The 14,727-nt window shown below is 36.5% G+C and overlaps 1 protein-coding gene across 1 annotated transcript in view; it reads left to right on the plus strand.

Moving 5' to 3' along the window:
* KCNN2 (potassium calcium-activated channel subfamily N member 2) overlaps positions 1-12,234 on the plus strand; it is a 71,690-nt gene extending 59,456 nt beyond the window's left edge. The window contains exons 6-8 of the mRNA XM_071424338.1: positions 1,718-1,845; positions 6,203-6,272; positions 8,108-12,234. Of these exons, the coding sequence (XP_071280439.1) occupies positions 1,718-1,845; positions 6,203-6,272; positions 8,108-8,395 (486 nt within the window). The 3' untranslated portion in view covers positions 8,396-12,234. The remainder of the gene's footprint in view (positions 1-1,717; positions 1,846-6,202; positions 6,273-8,107) is intronic.
* Positions 12,235-14,727: the final 2,493 nt, after the last annotated feature.

Below are 14,727 nucleotides of genomic sequence, written 5' to 3' on the forward strand. Positions count from 1 at the left end.
GAAGAAAAAGGTGCTTATAGTCACAGCTCAGCAGAACTCAGCAGAGTTTCTCCTTAGTGGTGGGTGCCTGGGATGGAGACAGTCGTTCTGCTCCAGGTGGGGAGGAGGAGGAGGATGGCTGCCCCAGCACAGCTCCATGCAGCACTGCAGCGCTGCACTGCTGCGGGTCCTGTGTTGCAGAGAGCCCCGTCCTGTCCCCAAGGGCTGTGTTTCTCAGAGCACTGCTCTGTCTGTGCTGGCTCTCATTTCTGTGCTGCTCACCACTAACAGCCTGTATCTCCTCTAAGGAGTCACAGCAGGGAGAGACTAAGGATGAGTGAGGAGAGAATTCCTATATAGGTATAAAGGGTGTCTGACAAGGTGTCTCTCTGTGCTTGTTGATTTACATTCCTATTGCAGTCAGTTAAGGTGTTGTTGATACTAGACCACAGGAAATAATTTGTCCTTTCATAACATAGTTACTTTTTTAGTGTTATCTGACAACTGAGCCCAAAATGTGTCTCAGAGATTGGCCAGATTTTGAGTCTAGTCTTTATTTATGCCTTTTGAAGTTTATTTTGTTCATCTATTCTTCATATAAATCTCAATGTTAGTCTAATACTTTATTAAACAAAGCTTTAAGTTTGTGAAACTGAAAGCGCATGAAAAGTGAGCCAAGCAAACAAATCTAAGATGCACATCAGATCACAATTCCTGTAGATGCTGGGGATCTTTCCTCACAGCCTGATGATAGCCATACTTTCCAGGAGTGCAAGGGCTACTTAGGAATAGTGAGGATGTCTCTAAACCATGGTTGTGTGTTCAGTGAAGACAGGACAAGGTTCTCCAACACTTACAGGTGCAAAGGGGGGAGGCTGTTGCTGGGCCAAGTTATTGCATGACATTCCTGCAATGTCTTAGCCATTGACTTAGCTCTGACACTGCAGTTACTGGCATGATTAAAGCTGGAGGAGAGAAAATAAAGATGAATAATTAGGACAATTTTTCTTTCCAAGTATCCTAGTCGTTCAGCCATTAATCAACATTGCATTCAAATTATTTGTATGTTTTTAAGCATTCTTGAAAATTTTGGAGGGCCTAAAAAGGGAACTGTAGGTACTCTTTAACATTTTATGGAACGCCAAATTTAAAAAATAAATCAAAGCACTTTTTAAATAGAACTCTGCCCGCATTAATTGACAACATATTTTTTCTTCTTCTTGGAGATGTTAAAAAAGAAACAAGTATAAAAACTAAATGCCACCCAAAACCAAAAAAATAAAAGAAAGGGACAAAGTGCTCAAACAGCTCTGAAACTTTAAAAGACTGTTAAATTGCCAAAAGAATTAAGAAGTGCTAACCATAGAATAAGAAAGAGAGAAATGTTATGGTCCTATTGAATACACTTAATTAACATACAGATAATGCATTAGTATTTCCTTACTGTAATTGGTATTGCCATAAACACCAAACAGTTCCAACTTTTTGAAGAGGGAAAATTATTCCTGGATGCAAAAATATTTGATCTGAACATCACATCTATATTAAAAGGAAACTGCTCAGCAGTCCCCTTTATCCAGTTGTTGCTTTCTTCCCTCAGTGCTTCAGCTTCTTGAGGTACCCACTTCCCACAGTTAAGACAGCATTTCAAAAGCTTTAGGAAAAGTTAATAACAGAAAAGTAAAAACATAACATAGTACTACTTTTGTCAGCCTGGTGTTTTTCTTTTATTAAACAGGTGAAAAATGCAGCGGCCAATGTACTCAGGGAAACATGGTTAATTTATAAAAACACAAAGCTGGTTAAAAAAATAGACCATGCAAAAGTAAGGAAACATCAACGCAAATTCTTGCAAGCTATTCATCAGTAAGTATTATTTTGCTTTCTTTTTCCTCCCAAGGTGTTTTCTCTGTTAGTTTCCTTCTCTCTCAGTCACTTTTAGTCCCATTCTGCCCCCTCCCTCCTCTCCCCCCACCATTCCCTTCCCCTCAAGGTTGTTCTGGAGGTTGATTTTCTTTCAGAGTAAGACAAAGATAGCCATTTACTGTATTATCTGTTTACAACAAAATAAGAAGGTACACTGGCAGTTTATGTCCATATAAACTGGTGAATGTTTTTTTAGAAGTTTCCCATACTTCTTGAATTATCTAAGACTTTTTTTGTTCTATGCCACTGAGACTATCCTTTATTTTTATGCATTTTCTTCCAGGTAGAAAGATGTAAGCTACAATAGACAGAAGAAAATTAAAAAAAAAAAAAAAAAAAAAACAAAAACATTTTCTTTGTAGTAAATGTTTTAATATTGTAAAGTCAGAACAATGTGATAGAAGAGAGTATGTATGTAGTGTTTAATGAACAGAATATTCATCAAGTATAATTTCATGGCCCACCAGCATTTAGCCTCTCTCCACTGTTTATTCTCAGTGCATAAGATCAAATGTTGGTATGTCAGCTATGATCCTGGCCATCTATTCTAGAAAATGGGAGTGTATGCCAATAGTTGAGACCATTGAGCACCTCTGGCATTATTCAAATGAGTTCTTCCCCTCTACATGAGAGTCTGAAACAAGCCTGAGGTCTAAAACTGGTAGTAGGTTTAAGCTGTGCCATGGTTTTGCCAAACTACAAGTATTTATCTAAAATTTGCAGTATGTATTTGTCATAAAGCACATCCAAATGAGTAGAATTGCTCAATGGTTACTATTCCTGAACTACCTGAGGGGAAAAAAACCTCAGAGTTTTGTCCTCAGGAACCAGGGAATTTTGGTCCTAAGGACCATTTTGAGGAATGGTCAGGGTCTGTTTGTTCTATTTGTTATCCCCATTCAGCTGAGGCAGCCATCTGTACAGCCTATGAAGATAGTTCCAATGAGTTACAGAGAAGAAGGAGAGAAATTAGGTTTAGTTTCAAACTGATGGTTTCATAACTTTTGAGTGTAGGTCTGTGCCTGAGACAACCAGTGAAGTGATGTGAGAGGGGCATCCATGATGAAAAGAATATCTATGTAGCATCTTACAGGAAAGACAGGAAAGAAAGGCCAGGTTTACTCATTTCCTATTAGTAAATTTAGACTAACAATCATTCTCTCTTTCATAGCAATGTTTTAAAGCAGTAGGTAACTAAGCTTAAGCTATGAAGTATTCTGTAAACTTTGATTACTGTATTACATTTAGCAAATTTGCAGGTTTAAATGTTACTGAGTCATTGTGGAGATATTTTGAGGAATAAAAAGATAACAGAAGTTGAGGCATTTTTATGTGAATATAAAAAGCATATTTTTATATAGCAGTTTGGCCACCCTGCTTAGCTTAAAGGATTGGGAGGTGGAGGGGAGTGGCAGGGGTTCTGGGGAGAGGATAGCATGTCATGTGCATCCTTGCTGGACTTGAATCCTTGAGTGAAAAGGTTGTTTCTTAACATTTTAACTTTACTATTTATTGTGTGTGTGTGTGTGTTGTATGTCTGTGTGTGTATGAGCACATATGTTCAGAAAAGAATCTAAAAAGCACAGCAGGCTCGATCTCCAGCTTTTTTTATCAGTCAAGCTCAGAAGAGCTTTTCAGGATATAAAGTGTGTTCTGCATCTCCCTTAAAAATTAATTAATCAAGTGGAGGGGAGAAGGTGGCATCAGTAATTTTTTCCTAGGTGTGACAGCTAGATTGCACAGCTATCTTAATAATTTCTTTCTGTTTTTTACCACTTTGCACTACAGCCCCAAAACTTTTGTATTCAGGGAAAAAACCCCAAAAGATAATTTTTTCAATATGCTGAAGAAAGCACCATAAATGAAAAGATTGCACCAGCAGTTTGCTTTCTTCCTGTAGCTGATTAGATGGATGCAAATTAATTTTCCATCCCTTTGCATCCTTGTACTTTTTCTCAAGTGACTTACAGTTTTCCATCTTTCTAGAGTCTTAAGTTTTGTTTAGTCCCCCTCCTTCATCTTCAGCCATTTCACTGGAGACAAAAATAAAAAGAGTGGGCTCTCTCAGGGCTAATTTAATAGAAGAAATGATCCCAGATCACGATAACAGTCATGGCCACAGCTCTGAAATGTGTTCAGCTGGTCTGAGTGTTCTGCTTCTCATGCACATTAGATAAGATGAAGGTGAAATCATAAAAAAGCATTTTATGTATTGTATGAATAAGAAAATCTACAGTTGATAGTTAATGGGAAGGCTTGAAGATATTGCAGATTCCTACATCATGAATGCAAGTTAGATGACTCCTCAGGCAGCTACGGATCAAAAGTAGCAACGCCCTAGGACTTTCCACCTGCTGAATCGAGCCCACTGTGCTCATTTGGTCGTTTTAGTATATTTTACACTTTGTTTTCTTTTGTTTTGTCTTTTTTTCAACATATGAAAATAGAGCTCGGAAGTAAGTTGTATAAGCTGTTCCTTTCTAAACTTGCAGAATTTACCACTGTCTGCATGCAAAAAATAGAGTTTTTATTTGTGAATTTCAGTGGTCTGATTGCTGCCATGGAAATGCGATCCAGAATCATGATCTTTTTCTGTGATAAGTGAAGTTCATAAAATCAAAATTTTATCTTGATGAATTATACTAAGAAAGTCTGTTGGTTTTCTTTAAATCCGGCTGCTGCAGCTAAAGACTTGCCATATCTATACGTTCTTACAGCCTGTGGTAGGTGTTGGGTTGGTTACTATGAAGAATTATCATGTTGTTGTCAACTGGTACTACAATAATAATGAACTTCCTGGAATTTTAAAATTAAAATACTGATTGTCAAACAGATGAGTCAATGAATCTTAAGAAAAGCAGAAAGCACATATTCTGCACATTATTTGAAAGAATGGTCACCAAAATGCTGGGGTTTTCATTCTCTAGTGAAATAATTTCCTTTGAATAATTGTTCTGACATTTTGATAATACAATTCTGTACCTTGGAGACTCCTTTTTTGCTTTAGAAAACCTCCACCTTGTAGCCTCTGAAAACACGACTCCTACCATCTGCATTTATGTTGTGCTCTGAAAGAAGCTTCCAGGGGAAGAAGAGCATATGGCATTCCAGTAACAATCTCCTGGAATGCCAGTTTTATGTGATCAGTTCATTTCTACCTTAACAGAGTTATTTCCATTTATATTTTAAAGATATTTTTAAATTATATTTCACTCTCCACAACTTACTTTCTCATACCGGTTAGCCTAGATATGAAAGGAAATGCTTGTCAACTAAAGAGATAAGGAAACTTTTTGGTTTTGGAATACCTTCAAGAGGGTTTTCTTTAGACCACCTTTCTAAGTAATACCATCACTGAGAAATGGACAGAGAATGCATTAGCAACCTACCTGTCACGAAAGGCTGCCAAACTCACTTCCATTTGACAGCTAACCAAATTCTTGTTTTGGTTGGCACTTGGCACACTGGTAGACTGAAGTGGTATCTTATCACAAATCTACAAACAACTCCTCTGGTAGTCAATCTGGAAAACATGGGGTTTGTATCAGAGAATGTGTAAGAAGGGTCCTGTATCTTGCGAAAAATGTGCATAACCAACAATAATGCAGATAAGCATGCATCAAAGAAAAAATGTACCCTTGCTGCTTCTTTCATAGTTTTTCAATGCTATAGTTTAAATAGTAAATTTAAAATGTAATCATATTTAGATTCACAAATTATCCAAAAAAACCAAATGTATTGGCAAGCATGTTGGTTATTTAGCTGCTGGTCTGATGGAAGTTCTGTTTAAAGTAAGGAGAAACTCACTTATCACTGTATGTTCATCAGGTTCCGACACCTGCTAACCCAATCCATTTCCGACAGAACAGGGCTAATACCTGTATCTAGTCATGTAGGCATGGGAAGATTCTTGATTGCTACAACAATAATGACAAAAAACTGTTGTTCTATGTTTCTTCCTATATCTACTTGTCACGATACTGAGGCTTTGAGGAATGTTTTGGCTTTCTTTCATGTAGTCTGGATAAATTGTTATCTTCTTTATTGAATTCAACTTTGACCATCGCAAATGATATTCTCAAGGACATCACATTTCCTTGCTGTTTCCTTTTTTGCGGTGTTGAAGAAGCATGCTTCTCATTGTAGCAGGCACATGAAAGATTCTGACTCTACACAAAGTAGTTAAGGCATTGTCCATGCAGTGAATTGCTCTTGTAAATTTTGTGCATGCTCTCTAGAAATCCTAGTATGACCTCATACAAAAAAAAAAAATCTGACTTAAAATTCCACTTTTTAGATTAAGAAGTGTAAAAATGGAACAAAGGAAACTGAATGATCAAGCCAACACTTTGGTGGACCTGGCAAAGGTTAGTAGGCAGTTACTGTTTTTTCAGCATTCATCCTTTCAAAATGAACAGTTTTTTAGTGAAAATGTTAAGCATTATATGTGCAAATATTGTTAACAAGGTGTTATATATAGCAAATGAAAATATGTGTGTGTTTTGTGGTAGCACCTACATCTTGAACAAGTATCCTGATGAAAGTTTGAACATGCCATATTTATTTATTTTTTTTGTACATTTGAAAAAGACTTCACAAGTGAGAGGCTGATCCTGAGAGCTCCTGAGCTGACTGCAGAGGTCATGGTAAATGCTGAACTGTGAGTGGGCCGTAGTGGTGTAGTGCTGTGAAGTAAGAAGACTTTGCTATGTGGTGATAGTGACTGTGCCATGACAGACCATAGTAAATAGCCTCTAGATTGGAGTTAGAGGTTCTGGATTCCTGTTCCAGGTGTCTTATGCAGCAGTAACTTTGGACAAGTAAATTTAGATCTGCATTTATTTAAGTTTTTATAATGAATAGTAGCTGCCTACTTTGCCAATATATCATAAGGCTTTTTAAATATTTTTTAAACCATTTGAGTTGAGGTAAAAGAGGCTATTCGGGTGTTAGCTGCTTGTTTATTGCTGCTAGAATTTTTCATAAGTATGTAATAACTAGAAAGCTAGAGACCAGAGCTGATAGCATTTTGGACTTCCATTAGAACTTAATATTTAACAGTAACTGTGAGTTAATTTGAGGCTACATTAGAAACATTGATGGGCTCTTCTTAAGAGTTTCTTGTACACCTCTTCATTTACCTCAAAATCCTCCTTGATTTCAAGTGCATCAAAGCAAAGATTAAACTCTTCAGTGTTCATTCCCCTCTTGCTTTACAGAACCATGTGACAGCTTCAGGTGAAAATACAGTTCAGTCTAATGCTTCTGGCAACTTAATATACTATTTTGTGTAGACTACTTCACTTTCAAGGGTTATGCTAGCATCCTGAAACAGAAGGCAGAGCAATAGGTTATAACACACCTGATACTAAAGTGGTTTGCTTACACTTCAGGCAGTCATTCAATTAATTTTCCTTTCCTTTGGATGGTTCATAAATTTCAACTGATTTTTTCTACTGAATTACATCCAGTTTTGACTCCAGTTTAAATAATCTGAACCCTCAATCTATAAGAGGCAGATATTCAGCCATTATGTTTTAACCAAGTCTCTTTAAAACAACACATTTAAGATTACATTTTTACTGACCATTGTGCATTTTAAAGTACACTCTATATATTTTCTGTATTCAGCAGTGTTTTGTAGAGGCCAGATAGATTGGAGAGTGCAAAAGTAAAAAAGCATAGAATTGAGTTTTTACTTCTTGAACTACTTTTCAAAAACAATCCACTCAACTCCTCTTACTGCCAATTCAAGAAAATCTACCAAGTTTAAGGAGCAAGCCAGTGAACAACATTTGTGCTCTGTAGAGCTCAGTAGAAGAATGAAGGTATTTAAAACCAGAATCAAGAACAATTAAGGATGGAATACATCAGTGGAGCCTGGCGGCTTACACTGACTGTTCAAAAAGCTTAGCCTGGTACACTCCCAAACATCTGAATTTCCAAAAGGGGTCTGATCTCTAATTGATTTCAACTTCGACATCTAAAATAAATGGCTACTAAAAGCCATTAAGTTTCTGCTCAAGAAATCTAGTAGAAAGTTTAGTCTACTGTAATTTAATCTACAGGGAAAATTATTTCACAAAACTAGATATTGTTATAATACTCATCTCCTGTTTTACAAACCCTTATACAGTTGTGCTACTTGTTACAGTACTTGTAAGGTCTCTCTAAACCTTTACTTACATCCTTCTACTTTCAGACTCAAAACATCATGTATGACATGATTTCTGACTTAAATGAAAGAAGTGAAGATTTTGAGAAGAGAATTGTTACTCTGGAAACTAAACTGGAAACTTTAATTGGTAGCATTCAAGCTCTTCCTGGACTGATTAGCCAGACAATCAGCCAGCAACAGAGGGAATTCCTCGAGGCTCAGATACAAAATTACGATAAGCATGTTGCCTACAGTGCTGAACGATCACGATCTTTGTCAAGAAGAAGGAGATCATCCTCCACAGCACCACCAACTTCATCAGAGAGTAGCTAGAAGAGAATAAGTTAACCGCAAAATAAAGACTTTTTGCCATCATATGGTCAATATTTTAGCTTTTATTGTAAAGCCCTATGGTTCTAGCCAGCGTTATCTAGGTTCTGATGTCAGAATCCTGGAAACCTGAACACATTTTAGGCCAAAATGAGTGAAAACTCCTCTTTTTTTTCCCCCTCCTCCTCTCAGATGCACAGTGAATGCACCTAGTATTGCTATATTAGATTGTTCTTCCTGTAATTTCACTTTTTATTCATGCACTTCAAACAAGCTTTACTACTACAATACATAATCTAATATAATAAAAATGTTAATTTCTGCACATAGTTACTTGATTACTTTGACCTAATTACCAAAAAAAAATCACAATCAAAAGACCTAATTATGAACTTTTAAGAAACTAAATCGAAGCTTAATAATTATTTCTAAGTATGAAAGCTAACTGTCTAAACTTTGCTTGCAGTGGAGGGGGAAAAAAACCAATATTAATCTAACAGTGTGCTGTGTATGTATAGTCATTTTAAAAGGTCATGAAAGGCTTTGATTTCTGAAGTGATTAATTAAAAATATAGTTTATCCTAGAAAATAAGTCTCAAAATAAGCTATGGGTTTTAAAAATATTCTGAGGGCTTTTATTTAACATGCATTGGTACACACACACATATAGATAATATATATATACATATGTATTTATGTATATAAAATTATTTATGTGATGCCCATAGCAATGATCTTTTAAACTGACTATTCGTAAAGCTACTGGCATGCAAAAAGCACAGGCAAAGTCCTGTTTTCTTATTCAGAGTCTCGTAACAATGCCAGGTATGTTTGTCCAAATCAAAAGCATCACTTTCACCCAGAAGTCTCCTAATAATGCTATTTGGGTTTTGAAAGTGTTAGGTTGCTACTTTCTCCACTCCTTTCTTTGTGTTTCTGGAGTGAATGACTGACACACAGACTTTGAGTACACACAGTTGTGTGGTGGCAGCACAGTATACATTATGTTTGGGCAGTCCCCGTGGTTCCTGCTATGCAGTTAAGCTTAGCAAAACACTTCTAGCAATATTTCCAAAATCTCCTGTAAAAAGCCAGCTGTAGACTGGAGTTACAACAGAAGGGTATCTATAGTACTTTATTTTCATGCATAAAAATAAGGTCTCCTACCTTATTAAAGGAAAAAAAAAAACCAAAAAAAAAAAAAATTAAAAAAAAAAAAAAAAAACAACAACAACAAAGAAATCACAAAGCATAATCACCAGTAGGCACTGGTGAAAAGATTTTGACTAACATTTTTCCTGGTTTATTCTCCAGAATAGCAAAACTAGGTAAGTTTAAATGCTCAGTACATGCAACTTGCATTAACAATTCCTAGTTATAAACAGGAAATTTGACTTTATGAGACATCTTTAGTACTTGCTATTTACAAAATGTGCCAGTCCAGTCTGCCTCTCCCCCAGTTTACAGTCAAGGGTGACATCTGTAGCTAAACTGGTAGACATGGCTGACTGTTTCTATGTCTGCCTGGAAGTAACCAACTTGCTCATTGAAGAAAGTGAGGAAATGCACATTGCTCCATGAAACACTGTGACTTCTGGTCAGCAAGGACAGGCAGGAAAGAGTAATGCAGGAAGTCAGAGCAGAGCTCTTCTGGGCAAGACAGAAGAGCTTTCCAGCAATCAAAATTCCCCAAACCAAATACATAATCTGAAAAACAGCAGACACTTTAGGCCTTTTCAAATTAAAGGATCTTCCTTTTCTGGTGTTACGAATGTATAAATAATGAATGTATAAGTGACATCCAGAGGTATTGCATGCTTATTAAAAGGTCAATAATTTCTCTAACTTTTTATGTCTTTGAGAAAGAGGATGAGTTCAGTATTTTTCCCCCTAGAGCAGGACAGTTGCATGCCTTTGGCGTGCCTTATTTGCAGACTGTGGTATTTTGTGACTGGAAATAACAAGCAGTATGCATAGTATTTGCAGTTCTGCTTTTGTTTTTATGGAGATCATTTTCAAAGGAAAAGACGGATATTATAAAGTCCTAATACTTTTCTAGTGCAGTCCTTAATTAGATGAGATTGTGAGTGGTCATAAGGCCAGTAGTGATTAATAATATTTGAATTTAATAGTCAAGATTTAGAAATATTTTTTCTCCTTTTTTGCATTTAGTTTAGAATACTCTTCTTGACATTGAATGTGAAATACACTTTCTGTAGCTTGAATACATTCCTTTTTCTCCTGTCAGCTTGAACTAGCTCTTTCATTGTTTACATCTTTTTAATATATGTATAACACCCATTTTTTGCACAACTGGGTTTTTAAAGAACTGTAGGTCCACTTTGAAAATTTTTGTCAATCTGTCAATTTTAATTAAGATCCAGCTACAAGTATTGGGCTGGCTATTTCTGTTGTGAAAGAGCAGCTGTCAATCTTTGACCTCTCAATTTCTTTTACTCATTAGAACTTGGAAGCCTGAACCTAATATTATTGCCACAGCTTTATGCAATGGTGAGATTCACCAGGATTATTTTCATCAGTAGCATTCTGTAACAACCTGCCAAATTGTTTTGGATTCCTTTCTTTTCTTTTTAAAGCAAAAAACAAATGATGTCACCATGTTATACTCCAGTTCTACATCTTAATTTACCTTCAAGACCACTACAGATATTTTATCTGCATTTTCAGCACGTATGATTTTTTTCTTATGATATCTGATTTCAGCACTAAGGTGCTGCATGGGGATACACTACATGAAAGGACTGATATAAACTTTTATTCAGGAGAGCACAAAGCACTCTTGGTTTGATTTTCTTACTCTTGACACTAGACTCCTTTTAGTCTTCCCTTGTCTGACTTTTGTAGTATCACAAATTCCATTACTGAATGTTTAGTTCCAAAGCTTTAGCTCTATCATTGTCAACATATATAATCACCAAATGGAAAACATATCATTATGACAAATCATGGAAACTGTATATTTAAATGTAGACTTTTCCTGTAAAGATTGTTTACAAATGACAGGGAGTCTTTCTCAAAGCATATGGCATATTTACCATATTACAATTGTAAAGCTTCATGCACCTATTGCCTTAGTTTCACCAGTAGGAAAATTCTGCTTTTGGTTGCTATTAAGCTCTTTTTCACTACATTCCAGACACTGATTCCATTTATAAGTTTCTTGGGAGTCTTGTTGCTAGTCTGCTTTTTTAAAGACACCGAGCAGAGATACCTTGCTCGGAAGGACTGAAATGTAAGATCACAAATAGACCTGTTCACCATGCTTAAAATTAAATGCATTGATTTAAATAGTACTTTTTACTTACATTTACATTTTTTTGCAGAATCAGAAGAATATGTTCATATGTTTTATGCTTGCAAATGCTCTGAAATTTTTGATTCTGTAAATCATTATGTATTTTAAGCTTGCATATCTTTCCAGACAGACTTGTGCAACTCAGCTCTTCTTTACCTCCTGCTGCTCCATAAGGATGTATCTTTTATGGAAAGAGATTTGTCATCTAAAAGTTTGGCATCCAGCTTAGGAGCTCTAAATGCCTTCTGGAGGTTCATACCTTGTGAGCTATTTCAAAACTATTGCTCCCCAGACTGAGTTTGGAATCACTGTCATCATTAGAGCAAACATTAGTGATAAGTATACTGTTTTACAAATTGTAAGACTCTTTCCATGTCAGATCATATGTAAACATTCAAGCTGATATGCCACACATTAAGAGCATATCTAAGCATAAAAGAATAAAAGGTGTTCAATGTGTCTAAAATTCAGAATAAAATCTGTAACCCTTATCAATACTAAAAATTAAAATTGTTTGTAAACTCTTTTCCCCTAACAGTTATGAAAAATTCTTACTAAGCTTTATTCACAGAAGGTTTTCTCCATCTGTCAAACTTTGTGTTCATATCCATTCTTTTTTTAAATCAAAGTCCTTAAAGTCTTTTTTTCCTTTTATTAATAATTATTAAGGGGTGACAAATTAATTATAAAGGGGTTGCAAGCAATGAAATAGAGGGGAAGGTGGGAAGGAGCTAACACTTATATATGTTATTTTCAGAATTCCACCTCTGCATTAGCATATCTAAATGCTCAGGTAGAAATGGACACAAATTTTAGCCAGCACTGCTGGCTACCCAGGTGACCAAGCCTGCCCTAGCCTGGGAAGAGCACTGCCATATCTGAAAAGTTCTGAGGTGGAGCTTACACGCACTCAAAGCCAACCATTTATGTGTGTAGAAATTAATGTCCACAGAACCTTATATGTGCATAATAAAATTAACCTACAGCTGTCAGTTAGGGCTTACAAATGTGGTCCTATATCTGTTGGCACAAATTCAGAGAAAACTAAGCTATAATGTATATTAGCCTTTTTATTCTGAACCTTTTAAGGGGTATCTGTAAGATCTTATTTCTCTCCATGACTGAGAGAATAGAGAAAAAGAGATGCTTAGAAGATGCTTCGCAGTCAGGTGCACGCATAGGGTTAGCTCTGACTTGCCTGAGTACCTCACTGCACATCAACTTTGGTCCAGAAACCACAGGGTTTTATTCACTCCAGAAAAAACAGGTTTCTCTCACTATAGAGGGAGTTAGCACAGCACTGAGCACATAAGTCCTGTCTCTCAAGAGCAGCCCAGTGTGCAAGATGATAACAAAAAATAGGAGAGGAGGATTGTGATAATTTATGCAACTCTGCTCAAGACTTAGGGCTTAGCACAGCATCAAGCCCAATGCAGAAACTTGATTCCCTGCCAAGAATTGCTTGCAGCTGGACAGTACAGCATGTGGTTGGAGCAGGTGGCAGTGTGGCCTGGCCCAGGGTATGTAGACATCCTGAAATGGAGGCAGTTACCAGAATTAGCATCACCCTACTGCCATATACTAGACTTTGTTACAGTGATATAGCTGAAGATCTATTAGATAAATAAATTTCAGGCCTTTTTGTGAAGAAGATTCCCCTGCAGAGGATTGCAAAGCTTTTCTGCACATTGAAGGATATACAACACAGTGTCAGTGAAAAGAAAAACATAACAGTCTTGAAACTGTTGAAAACTAGCATGGCAAGTAACAAAATTAGATGGAGAACTGAAGCTTTGTGCTGACTTCCCTTTCATTCAGATTCACTTAAATCCATTAGTATCTTCAAATATTTAGGAGAACCTATACTGTTTTTAATTATACATGAAGCGAGCTACAAGCTTTTAGTTAGATTAAAAGGTTCTACTTTAAGACTATGCCTATTCTGACCTACTGTTCCCTTTCTAACCTGAATTTCAAAGTACCTTGAGTCTAAAGAGGACATGCATATTCTCCTATGTGGATTACAGCAAAGTAGGTCTCTGAACAAAAAAGCATTTTCAGTCCAGATAAATGACCAGCCATTATATAGCAAATGGAGTCAAAATGTTCAGTTCAGAGCTTAGAAAAGGTTTAAGTGAAGCCTCACTCCAGGTATGAAATTCATGGGGAACAATGAAATATAAGAGACTCTGTAATTATATTTCCTGAAAGTGAATTGTAGGGACACACTGTATGTGTTTAATACCAGCTTATCACCTTATATGGAATATTTTTCCAAATGTGAGAAATATGAAGACTGATCATCACAGAAATACAGAAATAAATACACAGAAATAAAGCAGGATTTTTTTAAACAAAGAACTCCAAACTCTAATAGAAATGTGGAGATCTGAAAGAGACTGTGCTAGACTATTCTCTTAAAAGGCTCCTAGACTCCATAGCTTAATATAAATTGCAAGAGATGATGTTTCAAGTGGTTTCAAGCAAAAATTAAGCAAAAAATATATCTCAGGAATAGTTTGGGACTTACAAAACATCACTGTGTTTGTGGTCAGTACCACAAATCTGCACAAAATGAAATGTGGCAGATCAGTTTTCCTGATGAAGTTAGAATGATAATCACATTAACAGGACATGCATGTAGGAGAACAAGAAATCTATCTTGGAATGACTCTTTAATTTAACCTGCAGTTTCAAATAGTATGGCACCCTAGGTAGTGTAATAGTAACAATTAGAGCTCCAATTTTTTTTTTCCCTAATACTTAGCACAAATGAATGCACTTTGGGTAAGAGGCCTCTGAAGGGTGCATGCCACCCCCCTCTGTTGTTGTAGCACACCCTCAACCTTTTGCTCTGTGCTTATTCCTCCTGCAGCTGCTGAGCACTGAGAACTGTGGCTGCCTCTCAGCATCCCTGGTACAAAGCTGCCCAGACTGATCTGAAAGGAGGTGGCCCTGGGGCACCTGAGAAGCCACTGGCCTGGTGCCTGTTACTGGAGAGAGCAGATAGCAGCACCCA

The sequence above is a fragment of the Agelaius tricolor genome, unplaced genomic scaffold (genome assembly GCF_023055355.1).
Source record: "Agelaius tricolor isolate 1412-34295 unplaced genomic scaffold, bAgeTri1.0.p SCAF_4, whole genome shotgun sequence".
NCBI classification, from domain to species: domain Eukaryota; kingdom Metazoa; phylum Chordata; class Aves; order Passeriformes; family Icteridae; genus Agelaius; species Agelaius tricolor.